The sequence below is a fragment of the Xenopus laevis genome, chromosome 6L (genome assembly GCF_017654675.1).
Source record: "Xenopus laevis strain J_2021 chromosome 6L, Xenopus_laevis_v10.1, whole genome shotgun sequence".
Taxonomy (NCBI): domain Eukaryota; kingdom Metazoa; phylum Chordata; class Amphibia; order Anura; family Pipidae; genus Xenopus; species Xenopus laevis.
The window spans coordinates 65157545-65178210 of record NC_054381.1 but is presented as its reverse complement, the minus strand read 5'-3'; the positions used below and the strand labels follow the sequence as shown (position 1 = coordinate 65178210).

Below are 20666 nucleotides of genomic sequence, written 5' to 3'. Positions count from 1 at the left end.
CTGCCCTAAAGCCAGCCTGGATAAGACCAGTACCAGCTAGTACCAAAAAGTACGAACAAGTAGTCAATTTCCTAAAACCTTACATTTGATTTGGAAAAGAAATTACTGTATGTTGAAAAACAAGTACTGTAGCTATGGTAGCCTGTAGGATCACCTTAAAGGAAAACTATACCCCCCAAACAATGTAGGTCTCTATTAAAAGATACTGAGTAAAACAGCTCATGTGTAAAACCCTGCTTCATGTAAATGAACCATTATCATAATAATATACTTTTTTAGTAGTATGTGCCATGGGGTAATCATAAATAGAAAATTGCCATTTTAAAAAATAAGGGCCGCCCCCTGAGATCGTAAGATTCACTGTGCACACATACAAACCACATGTAAGGTCACATGAGCCAATTAACAGACAGAGTTCTGCCTTTTGCTTCCTCACTTCTTCCTGTTACAGTTAGTGTTGTAGTATTTCTGGTCAGGTGATGTCTGAGGCAGCACAGATAGAGTCATGAAATGGTGGTTCAAGGCAAGAGATGTAAAAGGGCAATATTTATGTAAATATATATTCCAGTTTGGTAAGATTCTTTAATATGTCATTCAATTTGATATAAACTATCTGTTGCTTAAGTATTCATTTTGGGGATATAGTTTTCCTTTAAACACACTTGTAGAAACTGACTTTTGCATCCATACATTTCAGTGACTAATTTTGATTTAAAGCTGGTTAAGACTAATCTTAGTGCCTAGTAGAACTCCTCTGTACGGAAAGATTGGATCTGCTTGTCAGATACTGTCATCAGATACTATCAGGATGTGAAGCTGCATTGGGGGGTTTCTGTAATCATGTATGGACTGTAGGACACAGTGAGGATGTAAATAGATGAATGTGTAATGCCCTACACATGTGCCCAGTGTATAGTTTATGTGCCAGTGTATAGTTTATGGGCCTTTTTCAATCCTTGAAAAAGGCCCCAAGGGGGGCTGAAATGTTGGACACAAAGATTCGTGCAAATAAAGGTCACTTGATTCACTACAATTTGGAGTGCGGTTCTGTGTGATTAATTATGCAATAAAGGTTTTGAACCTGCACCCACAAGAATACAGAAAATTCGGATTAGAGTGTGGCTGTCTTTGAATATATATATATATATATATATATATATATATATATATATATATATATATATATATATATATATATATATATTGTAAGCTGCGGGATCCACGACAGACACTTCTCTTCTCTTTAAGGCAGTTTATTTACACACAGGGGTGACCATTTCAGGATACAAAACAAATAATAAAAATAAATCCTGCCCACTGGGCGCTACCTTCACACCTGAAGAGTTCCCTTACTAAACTGGGCCCCTTGTGGATTACCAGTAAGTAAACACATAAGTAGGGGTCACCCCTGTACTCACGAATCTTCTGGGGGATTGCTCAGCCTCCTGGCTTTTCCTCAGTCAGACAGACAGACCCTCTATCACTTGGTCTCCTCTCTCTGCACCCTGCAGTAGCCAATGGCACCCCCAGCCCCTCTGGGAGTTCCTTACACAGGCAGGTGTCCTTCCTGCTCTGTGTCCTGCTCTGAGAGAGTTTCCTAACAGCCTCACTAGACCTAAATACCTTTCCACAGGACAGCCTTCCTGTGAAAGGTGAGCTCTAATCCATGAGCTGGACTTCTGGATCGGAGTACCTGGCTTGCCTGTTCTTTCCAGAATACTCCAGCTTCCAGAATCTGGCTGCCAAAACCTTTAATGAGAGAACCTATTCTCTCTTTATGAACACCCTTCCTGGTGCCTACCTCTCCCACTAAGGAGAACTTAAAGGTAAAACACACATTTTCCCACATTGTTTTGGTCACTCTACCACAATATATCTATCTATATATATATCCAATAGAGTGTAGGATTCAACGTCTCAAGTTCAATCACAAATACTACCGTCCAATGAAGCTGATTAATCCAAATATAGTGGTAGTGATGAACTTCAATAATACACAGTGGGTTGCTGCAAAAAGGTGCTGACACTTGACAAAGAGCTACGCTAGAAACATGTAGTGTTTAAATAAACAGCACCTTTTTGCAGCAACCCACTGCGTATTATTGAAGTTCATCACTACCACTATATTTGGATATATATATATATATATATATATATATATATATATATATATATATATAAATATATATATAAATATATATATGTATATATGCATTGAGAAGGATACAGCCTAGCTGATTTAACCCAAACCAGATGTATGGAATTACCATGTTAAGGCTAGAGCATCAAAAACACAAGAAACAACTTATGTATGATCTTTAACATTCCTAAATTTTGTAACACATCAAACAGTTGAGATAGGCTACTGTTGTGCAATGTCATCAAGCTGCAGTTTTCATATAGCAGTGTCAGGAATTCCTTTTGAGAAGAAAAGTAGAGAAAAAAGTCAGAAATAGAGGGTAAGATATTACATGGCTGGGTAAAGTCTTAATAGTCAATACGTAATCTGCCATTTTTGTATCACTGCAAAGTATATATTTACAGATGTAAATTCCAGTCTCTAGCTGTAAAGGGAAATTTTGTGAGTTTGTCCAGATCTGATAGATAGACAGATACTGTAGCTATACTGTAGCTTTATCTGTTACTACTTTAAGAGACAATGCCAAACTAGTAAATAATATCAGTTCCAGTAAAATAAGGAAAACTGCTTCATGCCCTCATTTTTTGAGGGATGTAATGCTGGATTGTTTCCTTGGTATAAGCTGTCAGTGCTTGACCATCTGGTTACATGCAGTTCAGTTTAAGGACAAGGTTGTTAAGTTGTTCAATAAAGAGTTATATCAAGAGAATATTACACCCTAAAGGTTAATTAAGACAATGTTTTGACTTATGAGCAGATTTATACATTTTATTGTTTATTGACATGTTTCTTATCTTTAAGAAAAATCACAAACAGAAAAATGTTTGAAAGCAATCTGCAAAATCTTGATTTGCCCCATAGAAAGACATTGTTTGCAGTCAGTAAAGTTGTCACTAAATACTGATCATAATTTGGAATGTTTGCTGCTAATGTCTCTATTAAATGTTAAGAAAAGCAAAAGCTTCTCTCACTGCTTGCTTTTGGAACAAAATATACCTCTTACTCTTACATTTTGTAAATGTACTAGAGATCACTTTTGTAATTTTATCACTAACCGGGTATCCTATAATTACACCTGATAGTATGGTAAAGCAGTTATTATATTCAGATCCCTTGCAATCATGTCAATTAAAGGACTATAAATATTCTAGTCTCTTAGAGCTAGGTCCTGGTCTTCGTATTAATAAAAAACTAGACGTTTGAATCTAATTAATATAGTATATCATAAGAAAATCTATATAGTATATCATCACAGAAAAATCCCTTATCTGGAAAACCCCAGGCCCTGAGCATTCTGGATAACAGGTCCTAAACCTGTACAGCCTTTTTCAAAAATCTATTTTTTTGTGATTGCTAGCTTCTCGAAGATATAAACTAGGTTTAGTTTCGAAGGGAAAATCACAATATAAGTAAAGCTGTAAGATCTTGCACACCACAAAATCACATTCATTTCACCATTCATACATTGATGATATTTTATCAGCTTTGTTTTTAGGTATAGGGTATATATAGCAGTACATCATTCTGCAAATTAGATTTCTTTTAACACCACGATACATAGTGATAGCCTTTTTGCAAATGAGAGTGCTGGTGATTTTTATAATTTTCTGTAGGACCAGCTAAGTTACAGGAGTTTGATAAATGAAAGCAATGTTTGTTGTGCCACAGTAATGTTTAAACAGCATGAGGTAAAGTAGACTTCTCAACTGGACAGCATTATCATGCCTTTTTATATGAATATAAACATAAATCTTTTTCCCATAAAAATAACTGTGAAATTTCTCACCTTATTTCAATACTTGGAACTGAATTCAAGCATTCTAGGCATATACATATTCAGTGCAGCACCATGGTTACTCTCATGAGAATAAACAATTTTAAGAGTAGCACGGCTTGAGATTACATATATTATAAAGGAAATGGTAGATGAAAAGAATTATTAGACTATTTGAGTGTGTATTACACAATGTGCCTTAAAGAGTGTATAATACACCCATTACCCAGAAAAGCTTTGTGCTTGGTGAAGATGAGAACTTAAAAAAGTACAGTTATCTTACATTTTTACAGTATTCAACATGTATCCCAGTAATTATGTTAATTATGTGCCATTCATACATTTCCTTCCCATTACTTAATCTTTTTGTAGGGAAGTAGAGATTTAGAAGTGATTCATGAACGAAATAAAATCTTAGTGAATTTAATTTTTTTGACCTTTAAAAAACGTGCATGTCATAAATCTATTAAAGAGATGCTGACACCAGTTTTACATATATTATAAATTGTCTTTGCATATTATTTAAAATTTTGCAATAAAATTATTTGCCCAATGCTTTTACATTGCCCATCTCATCACATGTTACTCCAAGAGGGGGCTGCCATATTTGTGCAGCAGTAATCCATTAGCATTAGAATCTCTGACAGGTTGAGAATGGACAGTCAGGTTTAAGAACTTCAAGTAACAATTACTTACAAAAGCAGCCCTATCAGCATGACCTATAGGTAACTTTTAAGGGGTTATTTATCTCAATATTTTTTGCTACAAACTCCGATCAAATCCACTCTGGTTTTTTACTTTTATTTATTATTACATTTAACCGAAAATTTGCTTTGCCTGGAATAATCAATTTTCAAGATTTTTTCAGAATTTTCACCCGAAATCCCACCGCACATCAAAAAATCATTGTGACTTCTCCCATTGACTTATATGCAACCTCAACAGGTCTGAGATGCCGGATTTTCAGATTAGGATTTTTCCATCCTCGGGGTTTAAAAAATTCCGAAAAATTTGTGATTTTTCTAAAAGTCCTATTTTATATATATAAAAAAAATCACAAATTTTTCGGAGTTTTATAAACCCCAAGGATGAAAAAGTCCTAATCTGAAAATCCGGCATCTCAGACCTGTTGAGGTTGCATTGTGATTTTTGCATTCAGAGTTTAGTAAATAACCCCCTTAATGTACATTAATATTTTTAATTGTAGATTTTTAGTGTCAGTATCACAAAACTGTTAAACTTGTAAATGTAACGTGTAAACAAATTTGAATTTTGATAAATAGACCTAATAGTCTTTCCCTTATTAAAATTAATTATCTTAGTTGTGGGCTGGACCTTTAGAGGGTTGGAGGTGGATTTCTCCATCTATTGTTTAGGGTTAGGTATGCACTTTGGGGAAACTGACTATTTCTCCTGACCAGAAATATCCAGTTGTTCCTTAATCATAAAAGGTAGGAAGTCCCAAGGTTCAACCAATTTGGACTCCATATGAGCAAATGAAGTAATGCAATGCATGCACTGTTGCACCACAATTGATTAACCACATTTGTAAGCAGTTTTGCTTGTACAAGTACGATTGTGTAAGAACCTCATAGCTACCTATATCTATGTTGTGGTATAGTAGGGGTTTTCAGGAATTTTATATCAAACTCCAGTTGTGGTCATTGGTTAAACATTATTAGTACTTTCTATTTAGATATATATATATAAAAAAAAATATTGTGTTAATAGTCAACCTGCTATAGCTCTATGAAAATAAGTATCTGGTTTTAAAGATGCTTGCCAATTTTTCCCTTTGTTCCCCCTAGGCAGTGTTTGGTACACACAGACTGAATAGGGCAGGCAGAGTAGGGCAAACACAGGCAGAATACAGCAGGCAGAGTAGGGCAAACACATGCCCTATGCTGAGTATGGCACACACAAGCAGGGTAGGACAGGCAGAGAATGGGACACAAAGGCAAAGTAGCACAGACAGAGTATGGCACACACAGGCAGAGTAGAGCATTCAGAGCATGGCACACAGGGGCAGGTTAGGGCAGGCAGAATATGACACACACAAGCAGAGTAGCGCGAGGCAGAGTATGGTTATATAGCTATAATAAGGAGAGACAGACACTCAGCTCTTGACTGGCAGTGCTGGGATATTTTGGGCATATTTATCACAGGGTAAAACGTGAATTCATTTAAAAAATCACATTTGCTTTTCAAAGTACTTCCTGTGGAAAATTTCTGTGACCAAACATTTTTAACGAACCAAACAGGAAAAAGAGATTCACGAATAAAGACTATGCATTATATAGATATGTACATATATATATATATATATATATATATATATATATATATATATATATATATATATATATATATATATATATATTGCAGCTCAGTTTAGAATCATTATATTTGCTTAAATGATATCCATACTGAATTATATATATAAAGTATATATATATATATATATATATATATATATATATATATATATATATATATATATATATATATATATATTGCAGCTCAGTTTAGAATCATTATATTTGCTTAAATGATATCCATACTGAATTACAGGAGAGCAGAAAAAAATCCCATTTCAGCCAATGTATTATTCCTTCTCTTTTAACTAATTGGATGCCTTCCATTGCCAAGATTTCCTTATCTTACTAACTTGCACTGAACACCGTGAACTGCAAAAAAAAGGGCAATTTGTATCTTCAGAAATTGTATGTCGATTTAGCTTTTCTTTATCCCAGTTTCCTGTTCCTATTGTATTTAATGGAACATTCCATAGTATTTTAGCCCTGTTGTTTAGTTATGATCATTTAAATGGAGATGAATTTTAACTGTATTACCATTTATATCTACATTTTTTTACTCATACAAGAACGCCTACCCATGCTGACTGTTATGTCTGTGTCATTGATCACCAGGCATCCATTCCTGCAATAGCTATTATGGTTTTGTTTTTTCATGAGATAAACAAGGCAAACAGGGAAAGCTGAAGCTTCTTTGTGTTTGGTCATTGTGAGATAAATATTTATATATGTATATTTCCAATTAACAACCCCCCTTCTTTTCAGCCATTGATGTTACTGTTTTGTTACCAAGAGTCCATCATGCATGGGGTTATCTCTGCACTGGTAATCTAATTATCTACCAAACATGGATTATCTTTCCATTCAAATGCAATAGTTCTGGGTCCCCATGACCCACTTTTTTAGACAGAATGATAAATAGACCTCATAGAGCAGGCCTGGGCTGTAAATCTGTGGGTTCTGGCAAATGCGAGAGGGGCTGCCATAAGATGGCATAGAAAGTCACTATTTAGTGGGCTGGTGAGGAGCTGATTGGGCCTCTCTGTATTGGAATGCCAGGGCCTATATTGACTACCAGTCCAGACCTGCCATAAAGTAGTGTAGGGAAGCAGGGCATGGCAAAGCTAGTAGGGCTGACTCCCTTCCCCCTGGACTACTGTGAATGTCGGCTAGATTTCCTGGCTTGAGAATAGGGGAATTTCTTGATACAGGTTCAGTGTAGCAGGAAGGAGGATGAATAGCATACCAATATCATACCCTCCCTCTTTCTCCCCCCCCCACTTGATTCTCTGTCCCAAGGTGACTAAAATGGGTAGTTGGAAAAATGAGTGGGTGACTGGGTAGGCCTCTGGGGTCCTGGGAAAGGTAAGTGTAAAGAAGGCTTAATATGTGCTCTATGGCTCATACAAAAAGTTAGGATGGTTGTATTTATTAATTGTGTGATCTTAAGAGGGAAATAATGGTACTGCCTCAGCCTTACATTGTAGTTACATTTTAATTGTAAACAGTAAATGAAGATAATTAGCAATTCCAGAGGAAACTGTTCAAGAACTAGAAACTTCATTACACTTGACATTGAATATGTTATTGATATTTGTCAGTAACACACAACCAATACAGTAGGTAACACTTTGACATTGTGTTGGGATTACTGAACAGAATATGCATTGAATCTCAGAGTTCCCTTTTATCAGTAACTGGGTTATAGTCTAAAACAGCAGGCAGAATGTTGATTGAAACTCTGTACAGGTATGGGCTCCATTATCCGGAATCCCATTATCCAGAAAGCTCACAATTATGGAAAGGCCATCTCCCGTAGACTCCATTTTATCCAAATAATCCAAATTTTTCAAAATTATTTCCTTTTTCCCTGTTGTAATAAAACAGTACATTTTTTACCAACCTTATTAAAAGCAAAACCAGACTGTTGGGTTTATTTAATGTTTACATGATTTTCCAGTAAACTTTAAGTGATAGTTACACGTTCCTATAACGGTATATATAATGGTGTCGGATGGTCGCCTTTACTAAGGTTCCCCAGGCTGGTAAGGCTTTGGGAGGCTTTTTGCTGCTTTTATTTCTCGTGCAGCTTCTTTTCACTGATACCAACATGTGCCTTTTTTTATAGGAACGTGTCAGTATCACTTTCAAGTTATGAGGATCCAAATAACAGAAAGATCTGTTATCCAGAAAAGCATTCTGTATAACAGGTCCCATACCTTTACTGCAACTGTAACTCAAAATAGCCATTTTAGTGTAGAAGCACAGATCAAGCAGACCTGGATTAAATATGGATTAAGAGCACAAGAAACCACAGCCCCCTGTATATAGTGACTGCCTGGCATATTAATTAGCAGCAGCTGGAAGTATAATAAGGCAGAGAGATTAGTTAGACCAAAACTCTTGCTCTTTACACAAAAGCAGGTAACACGTGTCATTAACTTTTTCAAATGTTTAAGTAGCTGCCTAGGAGGAGGCAATGTCTCCATGGAACTTAGTACAAGTGAGTTGCTACAATAAGTTCTGCATTTCACTGAAGAAGGCTGTATTGAGACACAGTCCCAAAATAAGTGAATCCGGTTCGTTGGATTCGTTGGAGCTCCACATTCCATCCAATGGGCTTGTGATATGCTTGGGAAGAATTTCTGTAGCTTGACTTGTATATGATACCAAGACATTAATATCTTATATGTATTTTTTTGTCTTGTGCCCCTTCTGGCATTGTTCCAATCCTTGTTAGTAAATTGTCTTTGCGTAGCTTCTTCAAATTGCATTGGCTCATGAACCGGTCAGATATCAATTTATTTATTTTATAAGATCAGGCCTTTTAGGAAAAACCTAGTGGGCCAACTGATCATAGGGTGTGGGCTAGCAGTTTTCTCATGATTTCCTCGAAGATATAACTTAGATTAATATTCTGGTTCATCATGTCCTAAGATTTTAATAGCAATGTTGCAATTCACTTTTTAGCAAATTGCTGGAGTCAAAATTGCTTTATGTTTGAGTCCAGCTCTTTTCCAGATTTCTTGTGTAATGCATAAAGAAGGGAGAATTATAGTTTTATGTAAAGTAAAATAAATATTTGAGTAAATGTAACTGAGGGAAACGATAACCACTGCAAAAAAATGTTCATTACCTACTCTAGGCTGTAACACCACTGTCTAATGTTTTACAGGCCCTGTCAATTTGTTGGTGCTAAAGTATTTGTGCTAGTCTTTCTTTGTTTCTACAAAGAAACACTATGATATTAGTTCTTTTCTGTATAAACTAAGAAAAGGCAATGGTTTGCACATTTGCCTTCCCAAAATTCCCAGTCCATGCTTTAATGTGCCAATATCTGAATTGTTGCCCTGTTATTGTTATGTGATATATCCTTCCTTGAATATGGTAATAAATTAATTCTTTGATGTCTTTTAATGCAAGTTTGATTGCTTCTTGACAACATTTATATAGTTTCTAAATTACTTGTATGCCCTTTTCACATTACAGAGTTTTATTTAAAATTGTACATTTTCTCCTAAGGCAATACATTGACAGTGCCATTAGTTTTATATTTTTTTACAATGATTTCTGTCCTGTGTTTATAATATACCATACACTAGGTTATAATTTATGTTCACTCAGTATACACTTATTTTTTGTACTATACTATTTTTATTTATTGTAATATTAAATCTGAATATATTATAGAATTATAATAGTATATCTTGTCATTTTCTGTTTATACCATAAGTTTAGCACTTGTTATACTATCTATATTGTTAGGCATTAACAGATCTAACAGAGAAGCTTTTCTGCCTGGAGTTTCCCCTCCCCATCTACATAAAGTGCTTTTCTATTAAACTTGCCTGAAACATCAAGCCATAAACATTACTGGGCATGCTTGTCTGCTTTCATTACCCATTTAAAAAATGGATAAACAAGCATTGTTTTCATAGTAATAATAAAATGGCATAAGACATTTTAATGAAATGGACCTTTTCATCAATGAATTAAAACTCATATCATAGGAAATTGACCTTTTCATCAATGAATTAAAACTCATATCATATGAAATGGACCTTTTCATCAATGAATTAAAACTCATATCATATGTAAAATGTATATATTTGCATATTTTGTAACATATGCTACATTTTCCAGTCAATATGCATTTTTTCTTTGGAGATGTTCAATACATCTACAATGTGAATGTCAAGACTAAAAAATAGATTAACTTTTATTCTAACAGGATGTAAAAAATGCTTGTCTGGGTATAACAAATTCTGCTGGAGCAAAATATACTAATAATTAAAAGCAGAACCTTATCCTGAATCATTATTATTTTGTTTTGATCATTTGTTTAAATAGTGTTTCATTTTGATATTTGAAGCCTAGATTTACTATTTTGTGCCAGCTGCTGGTTGGTTACTTGTGGGTACTTCAAACTCTGAAAAGGGTTTGATAATACAAAAAGAAAAGGAATGTCTTTTTCAACAAGATATGGTAATGTTTTCCATCTTTTCTTAACTGTGGTACTGGATTAATTGTCTGTTATCTACATTTTATTTTTGTCCCAAAATGTTTGTTTCCATTAAAATGATGTCATTTTCAAGGGACATTCTGTGGCACTATCACTGCTCTTCTTCAGTCTTCTTCTTTTCCACAGCCAAGGTCCAAGATCATTGAATCTGCGTGCAGAAGCAGAGTGAGAGCTACAGACTAGCCTTCCCTGGTCATTATGTTTGGATTTTTATCTCTTGATCAGACTTTGAGCATAAGACTTTGTAATCATGCTGCTTTCTGTTTTAGATCCCTATCTCTGCACTGGTATCATTTGTGGAGGCTCTAGAAGTTGGATATACAAAACATAAAAATCCATATCACAACCTTATTCATGCAGCAGATGTTACCCAGACGGTTCATTATTTTCTCTTCAAGTCAGGGCTAGTCGTAAGTGTATTCGCTATCTGAAGCTTTCAGTTACATGCTGAGTTTTAAAGAAGTTCATTTAAAATGAATTATTATAGCAACACCTACACATACATAGTATAATTCATAAAGCCGTTTTTGTTGCAGGCAATAAGTCACCTTGTCCTTACAATGGGTTGCTAAATAAATATGTAAATATGTATGTATAAAACAGGATGAATTTTGAGCTAAACAGGACAAATTAGTTGCAAAACAGTGAATTAGATTACCAGTCTGCAATTCTCCCTTTCTTCCCCTTTTGTTGTGACTGTTTTGTTAACAGGTGATCATTGTGCAGGGTGATAATTTAATTTTCTGCCTCACAAGGACCAACCATATCCCTGTTTGAAATAATAAAAAACAATCAATCCTGATTAAAAAAAATGGCAAAAAGTATATTCAGCACATGCTCTATTTATTTGACTCACGTTAAACAAGGAGATAATGTCCCTTAATTATCGTCTAAACAAGTAACAAACACCTCATATAAAGGGACCTTTTGAATGTAACTTTGATTTGCATCACCATATTTATGCCACATTACACCAGATCAAAATCACATAGTTATAGAGGTTCATGAATCATGAATATGTTTTGTGTTTGTTTAGCACAGCACATACAATCTTGTAATAGTGTAAGACTCACTACTACATGTAGCTGTGGAAAAAATCCTGAAAATAAAACCCTGTTATTTTCACTACATTTTACACGTGTCTAATGTTTCAAGCACTGCTACATTTTCTCCTTTCATGTGCAGTAGAATGGGGTAAATTATTGGCATTAATGATCGTGTCATTTTGGCATGCACAGTTGTATAAATAAGTAGGGCTTTGTGCTTGATTACAAATATAGAATTATGCCAAAAAGAAGATGAGTTCTTTTCTGCCTTTAGCAAAGATTTATTCGGGGCATTAATTCTTGATCATGCTTTTATAATTAGTCCATTGTGTTATTATTGTACATACCATTCTCGAAATATACATTAAATACAATGCCACAGAATATTAGAGGTATAGTAACAGAGAACCCATAGTATTTCAGATTTGTTCTTTGTTGGTGGTTTATAGATAGTACAGTTCTACGCGTCACAGTCTGTGTAAAAGTGCCCGAATTTGCAGCTTATCTATTAAATCATATTCCCTATTTACTTTTAAAGCATTGGATTACAGAACTGGAGATATTTGCAATGATTTTCGCAGCAGCCGTTCATGACTATGAACATACCGGCACTACAAACAACTTTCACATTCAAACAAGGTACAGTATCCCTAGTAGTAAGATAAGATGTAACCGCTCAGATTTGCCGGCAGAACTTAGCACATGACTTTAATTTACAGTAGTACTGTCTATTTCTGATGAGTGAAACTTTGATGATGCATAATCATGTAAGCTGAAGAATAAATAAAATCTGACTGATCAATTTGATAATGGCAAAAAAGGGAAAATAACATGTAATAGAATAAGTATAATAGGTATAATGTGAAAGAAAGATGAAGTTCTGCACACCAGACTGTTTGTTAAAAGCCAAAATCTTTATTGGTCCATGTTAAAACACACGCTGCATGGTTAGCTTGATGCGTTTAAGGCACAGCTGCCCTTAATCATTAGATATGCTGATTTCGGCTTTTAACAGACAGTCCATTGTGTGGAACTTCATCTTTCCTTCTTTCCTTCACAGTATACCTAGTATACTTATTCTATTACATGTTATATTCCCTTTTTTGCCATTATCAAATTGATCAGTCAGATGTTATTATTTATTCTTCAGCTTACATGATTATGCATCATCAAAGTTTCACTCATCAGAAATAGACAGTACTACTGTAAATTAAAGAAGCATATTGTCTGGAGTGATGTTTTTAAAGAGTAAGAATATTGAATTGTTACAATGCCCTCCAAGCACATTAAGCAGTTCCGTTAATTTTTGTCATTGTATATACAAAGAAAACTCTAAGGGGCAGATTTATCAAGGGTCGAATTTCGAGGGTTAAAAACTCTCAAATTCGACCCTCGAAGTAAAATCATTTGAATATCGAATTCGAAGGATTTTAGCGCAAACACTTCAATCGAACGATTGAATAAAATGATAAAATCCTTCGAATCGAAATAAAAAAAAGCTTAGAAAAGCACTGGGGAAGGTCCCCATAGGCTAACATTGCAGCTTGGGAGGTTTAAAGTGGCGAAGTATGAAGTCGAAGTATTTTTTAAAGAGACTGTACTTCGATTATTGAATGGTCGAATAGTCGAACGATTTTTACTTTGAATCGTTTGAATCATTCGATTCGATTGAATTTGATCGAATTTGACCAATTCGATGGTTGAAGTACCCTGCCTAGGTGTCCTTTTTCCTACTGAGTCTGCATATGCAGCGCCTGTCACACTAGGCTGTGTGCAGTGTTATAGTTTAATCCTTACAAGCCCCACGTTGGGCGCCAAAATGTAACGCTATCATAAACTGACTTTACTGTGGTCCGTTTAAGCTACTATCAGTGTGGGGTTATACCACAAATGAGGCACTCTCTCTCAGGGGTAAGCCCTCGCAGCGGGGTGGAGGAAGGATGTAGCGCAACTGTAACCAGGTGCAATAGCACAATGATGGGCGCCAGTAGTTCTTTAACTCTTAAACAATGAACTGTCTTTATTTAACATAGCACATAGCACATCAGATATCCACAATGGAGTATAGAACAATCAGACAGCATAAAGGTAGCATATACTCACAGAACCAGTATAGGCTGAATCCCTGCATGCCAGGGAATATACAGCAGAGAGTGTGGTAGCTTGTGAGGGGTATTGCCCAGTTTTCAGGATCTCTGTCAGTGGCAGTCTAGGGGAATTCCTACCATCCCTAGTCTCAACACTTTAGTCCCTACTCCGGGTCAGTAATACCCTGGGATCTTAATCCCTCTAATATCCTCGGCGGAGCCTTGAGCTGCTCTCTATCACTCCTAGAGTGATCTATAAAAGAGTATGCTATCTAATTACTAGGGCCAATGCGCCTAGGGTCGACATGTACTCATTCCCTTCCAGCCTGCTTGGTTGGGCTAAAGTAATGGACCCAGACCTCATGGTTCCCAAGACCTTTATACTACTGCACAGTGCCATCTGGCGTACACTGTGAGAACTACGGGGGTTACATAAGCACAAGGTCCCCATAAGGACCCACTTAGGTGTCCATATTACTAGGGATGTGTCTGTCTGTAATGTGTAAGGGTGTCTAAATGTTCACATCCCTACACTGTTATTATCTAATAATTTCTCAAGAAGCTCATGGGAAGTGTTGGAACTCAGGACAATCACAATGGGTGATGTTACCCCCTGCAATAGCAAGTGGGGTCATCAGAGCTGAACAATCCAACCTTTACCAGATTTGTCTTCTTGGAGGCAGAGCAAACAACTCATAGCAGTTTTGAAATATGTATGTAAAGCACTATATAGAAAGGCATATAACAAAACATTAAAAAATAGAACATTTTGGATAATGTTATCCCTTCAATTTCCTTTTGAACAGTGCTTGTCAGCCTGGTTAGGCTAGCTGATAAAGAAATAAGTTATCAATAAGTGGTGCTGATGAACTCATGCCCTTACATGAATGAATAGTTTTTATATTCAGATGGAAAAAGGAAAATCAGTTTCAACTTATCTGGACAATTCCTTTGATACAATAACTATGCTAAGTATTATGAAGCATTGTGAACAGATACATGAGGTTGATTTCTAATCAAGGAAAAACATAGTTCCAAATTTATTCAGAAAATGTTTAGTCATTTTAAAACTGCATATCTGCAAAAAACAGAATAACGTAATATTGTGCTAGAGAATTCAGTGGACAGACCTGTGTACATACAGTATAGTATAATACATGTTCTAGAGCAAAACACTCCACAGGCAGACGGCACTTCTTTGAGATTTTTTTTTTATACCTTGGTCATGGAAATAGCTTGAATCTGAAAATACACTAAAACATGTTGAGGTGATGTAGAACCATTTGAAGATAGCCATTATGAAGTTTTTTTTTTTGGTGGGTTTTGCTTGAAAACTCGATCAATTTAAGTTTCAGGTTGTTAACCCGAATTTGCTGATTCGAGTTTTTTAGTTTCTCTTTAATAATAAACCATTAGAGTTCATTCAAGGTTTTAAAAATCTCACATAGCTTTAAAATTTGACCTTTGATAAATAACCTCCTTGGTCTACTAAAATATTTATGATTTATTATATCTTAGGATCAAGGATAAGGTTCTGTTTTATAATTTTAGAGAAAAAAAGAATATGAATTTTGAATTAAATGATTAAGTAGAGTGTATGGGAGATGACCTACCATAATTCAGTTCTTTTTGGATAACAGGTTTCTAGATAACAGCTCTTATAAGTGTATATAATTCTACAATCTCAAGTAATTGTGTAATTGCCATGATACATTGTGTCTGTAAAATTTAGGTGGTAACTAAAATGAAAATGTAATATAAGCTTCATCTCACTGAAATAAGACACTTTCTAAATACAAAATTCTGTAAGAAATAATTAAGTTACTCTTCAGTATCTCACTCTCCACAACCTGTCACTCTTCATGCTCTCTTCGTGCTGAGGTCTGAATCAGATTTTGATTGACAGGTAGGTCTAATATGTCTTTTAAGGGGGCTCCCTTTCTTAGCAGAATAAATCAAATAACCAACTCCATCACAAACAAAAGGTAACAAAATAAAATGACTGAACTAAACACACTGCACGCAGAGAAACAGGATTTCCATCAGAGCCGATTTTTTTAAACAATGGGCATGTAGGTTAAGGGTGCACACAGTATGTATTAGATCTAACTAAAAAACTGACTCCACCTACCGCATGAAGACAGAATGAAGTGAGACGGGTTGCTCAGAGGGGGAGAGTGAGAGTAACAGCGGCGGAATTTTGACGTCTGTTTCGCGAATTTCGGCGCGAAACAGGACATATTCGCTCATCACTAAGCATGAGTGATTCATACATTTTTAAAATATTTTTTTCATTACAGTGTATGGCATTGCAATGTTTATCTTGAATTGTGTTTGATTATGTGCCTTTCTTAACTTGAATGTAAATATTTCCTACACTGCAGTACTGCATTCTAAAGTTGAAAGCTTTTAAACTTGGAGCCAGGGATAAATTCTTCCCTCCCCATTCACATACCAAATGTAACATACCAAAAGTAGAAAAAGAAACAACTTAAAACTATCCCAAATATTTTTTTTTTTACAATAATAAACAAGCATGAACTGGTGTTTAATGTGCTGCAAATAATACACTTAATTTTAATTATATATCAATCACGTACCACCACTTTTTAAATGAAGTCACGGTTTTACTTTAGGAGGAAATTGGTGTCTATTATTATAATTTGAAAAATTGCAAAGTTTTGGATGCATCTTTGCCAAAGTTGGTTTGCAGATGGTCTCCTAAAATATTGAGTTGCATGCATGATTTAAATGTCACTGAGCAATTTCCAGTCTGGGATTAAAGCAGCCACTCTGTGTAGAGATGCCTATTGTCAACACATTTCAACAGCACTAAAAATACATTTCAGAGAGACTCTTCACAGTGACTCTACTAATGTGATGATGAATCGGGAATTTCTCTGAATTATTAAAAGATGATATAGCTATTTAAGTACTTGTTTTCCTTTGACACTTATAAGTTGCAGTATTGCAGTATGAATGTATGATGACTAACTACAGCTTTAAAAAAAACAAGCACCAGATGCTGCTAAATATTGTTTATACCATGTTAAATAACTATCAAGTAATAAAATACTTCCCCCACATAATAAAAGGTTTACCTGGGTGCAGTACCCCATAGCAGTTTGATCAATGGTCAGTACTTGCTAATTGGTTTCTATTGGTGACTAGAGTTTTAGCAAACGTTGCACCTTTAATTAGATAACCCCAATATATCTATGACGACACACTAATATCTATTCATACTGGTATCAGATGCATTATCTGGACACTCGTTATCCAGAAAGCCACGAATTACAGGACATTTTATTCGAATAATCCTAATTTTAATATTTTTTTTTCTCTGTATTAATAAAACAGTACCTTGTTGTACTTGATCCAAATTAAGGTACAGTTAAGCCTTATTGGAGGCAAAACCAGCCTATTGGGTTTATTTAATGTTTAAATGATTTTCTAGTAGACTTAAGGCATAAAAATCCAAATTATGGAAAGATCCATTATCCAGAAAAATCCATGTCCTGAGCATTATGCTGGAATTGGGGGGTGGAGGAACAGAGAAATGAAGAAAGTTGTTATCCAACTCAACAAAGTTGAGGAGGCAGGGGTGTGGCCAAGCTACTAAATATAAAGCTACTAAATATAAAGCTACTAAACAGAAACTAAATTGAGCTAAATTGATCATGAAAAAAAAAATTGTGAGCACACAGGTGGGTTCTAGGCCTTCCCGCCTTTTAAAGCTGTGGCTGGGGTTCACAAGAGATTCTCATCTACCCTTAAGACCTATTATGCCTAGAATACACATTATAGACAAATGCAATAGTGGCAGTAATCATTATAAAATATTTTTTTTATGAAAAAGGCTTACTTATTACATAGTTTTATTATAAAAGGATTTTCAAACAAGAAAACATTTTCTTGACATTTGCTGCCCTTGACTTCCTGTTTTTCTTTTTAATCACAGGTCGGATTCAGCCATTCTGTATAATGATAGATCTGTACTTGAAAATCACCATGTGAGCGCAGCATATCGCCTCCTCCAGGAGGACGATGAAATGAATATACTTTATAACCTCACCAAAGATGACTGGAGGTAAGAGTCGTTATCAACAAAGCATCTTGCTGTTTTTGTGTGTATCGGTACGTACTCTATTCCATTCACATACTTACAGTTTAAGGTTCAGTCTGTTCCTTCAGCTTCTTTTATCTGTGTCCTGGAGGAAGTTAAACTAATCTAACATGTTCTTACTAATACTGGGATCAATATGTACACAGTTGCTCTTATTTACAGAACCTGAGATTACATAATTATTTGTACTTTACAATGCAGCAGTGTATTCATGGAACATTTACACTTGTAACAGAGTCACAGAGGAACCAGATCAAATGCCAAGAGCCAAAGTATAAAGCAGAATCAAAGCCAGGTCTAGACTGCACCTATTTAAATTTAAATTGGTGCAAATACTACAATGGAGGTAACATGCACAAAGATGACATGATACATAGAGATGTCGCGAACTGTTCGCCGGCGAACTTGTTCGCGCGAACATCGGGTGTTCGCGCTCGCCGGAAGTTCGCGAACGTCGAATCGCCATTTTGGGTTCGCCATTGTTGGCGCTTTTTTTTGCCCTCTCACCCCAGACCAGCAGGTACATGGCAGCCAATCAGGAAGCTCTCCCCTGGACCACTCCCCTTCCCTATAAAAACCGAAGCCCTGCAGCGTTTTTTCACTCTGCCTGTGTGTGCTGAAGAGATAGTGTAGGGAGAGAGCTGCTGCCTGTTAGTGATTTCAGGGACAGTTGAAAGTTTGCTGGCTAGTAATCGTTTTGATACTGCTCTGTTATTGGAGGGACAGAAGTCTGCAGGGGTTTGAGGGACATTTAAGCTTAGGTAGCTTTGCTGGCTAGTAATCTACCTTCTACTGCAGTGCTCTGTATGTAGCTGCAGTGGGCAGCTGTCCTGCTTCTGATCTCATCTGCTGACTGCTGCAATAACAGTAGTCCTTGTAAGGACTGCTTTTATTTATTTTTTTGTTGTTTTACTACTACTACTACTACTACTACTATAAGAGCCCAGTGCTATTAGTCTAGCAGTGTTGGGGAGTGGGACTGGTGTGCTAATCTGCTGCTCCTAGTAGTTCAGCAGCACCAACTTTAATTTTTTTTTTTAATATTCATTTTTTTTTTATTTTACTTTTTTTTATTTTACTACCGCTGTAGTAGTGTATAAGTTGACCTTTTAGGCATTATTTGCCCTGTAGGCATTATTTGCACACTGTTTTCTTCAACCCGCCATCGAGCTGTGTGAGCTTGTTCACATTTTGTCTAAATATTGATAATATTATCGTCTCTAGAAAAACCACTTGAGTTACTTTTTTTCAAGCAGCATTCATATATTTTACGTAATCCGTATCCACCGCTGTAGTAGTGTATACGTTGACCTTGTAGGCATTATTTGCACACTGTTTTCTTCAACCCGCCATCGAGCTGTGTGAGCTTGTTCACATTTTGTCTAAATATTGATAATATTATCGTCTCTAGAAAAACCACTTGAGTTACTTTTTTTCAAGCAGCATTCATATATTTTACGTAATCCGTATCCACCGCTGTAGTAGTGTATACGTTGACCTTGTAGGCATTATTTGCACACTGTTTTCTTCAACCCGCCATCGAGCTGTGTGAGCTTGTTCACATTTTGTCTAAATATTGATAATATTATCGTCTCTAGAAAAACCACTTGAGTTACTTTTTTTCAAGCAGCATTCATATATTTTACGTAATCCGTATCCACCGCTGTAGTAGTGTATACGTTGACCTTGTAGGCATTGTTTGCCCAGTTTTTTTGGCCACAGCCACTGAAGCACAGAGGCCAGAAAAAATATGCCATATAAATGCTGAAAATAGTCATTTTTTGCCATACGTTGACTCAACGTATATGGCAAAAAATGACTATTTTCAGCATTTATGTGGCATATTTTTTCTGGCAACTGTGCTTCAGTGGCTGCAACCAAAAAAACTGGGCAAACAATGTCTACAAGGTCAACGTATGGCGAAAAATGACTATTTTCAGCATTTATATGGCATATTTTTTCTGGCAACTGTGCTTCAGTGGCTGCGTCCAAAAAAACTGGGCAAACAATGCCTACAAGGTCAACGTATGGCAGTTGTTTAAAGAGAACAGTAGATTACTAGCCAGCAAAGCTACCTAAGCTAAAATGTCCCTCAAATCCCTGCAGACTTCTGTCCCTCCAATACAGAGCAGTATCAAGCAGATTACTAGCCAGCAAACTTACTATCATCTGTCCCTGAAATCACTAACAGCTCTCCCCCTACACTATCTCTTCCAAGCACACACAGGCAGATTTTTCAGATACATTTTTGCCCTTGATCCCCCTCTGGCATGCCACTGTCCAGGTCGTTGCACCCTTTAAACAACTTTAAAATCATTTTTCTGGCCAGAAATGTCTTTTCTAGATGTTAAAGTTCGCCTTCCCATTGAAGTCTATGGGGTTCGCGAACCGTTCGCGAACCGCTCGCATTTTTGCGCAAGTTCGCGAATATGTTCGCGAACTTTTTTTCCGACGTTCGCTACATCCCTAATGATACACAAAAATTACATGCCAGAACTGAGCAGACCAAGCAAGGGCAAAGCCAAGGACATCATGGCAGGAGCATGTAGAGTGGCAATGACAATAAGCGCAGACATGAATACAAGCAGATAAAATAAAATAGATTATATTAGCTCATGCCCTTACATGCATTTACAGTTCTGTGTCAAATGCATAA

General features: G+C 35.9%; 1 protein-coding gene across 5 annotated transcripts in view; it reads left to right on the top strand.

Annotated features, from left to right (window-relative positions):
- Window positions 1-20666, top strand: part of LOC108719003 (calcium/calmodulin-dependent 3',5'-cyclic nucleotide phosphodiesterase 1C) — a 433183-nt gene that overhangs the window by 357626 nt on the left and 54891 nt on the right. For all 5 annotated transcript variants that reach the window (XM_041566132.1, XM_041566131.1, XM_018267587.2 and 2 more), the window contains 3 exons: window positions 11021-11161; window positions 12336-12436; window positions 17846-17974. In XM_041566132.1, coding sequence (XP_041422066.1) covers window positions 11021-11161; window positions 12336-12436; window positions 17846-17974 — 371 coding nt within the window. The remainder of the gene's footprint in view (window positions 1-11020; window positions 11162-12335; window positions 12437-17845; window positions 17975-20666) is intronic.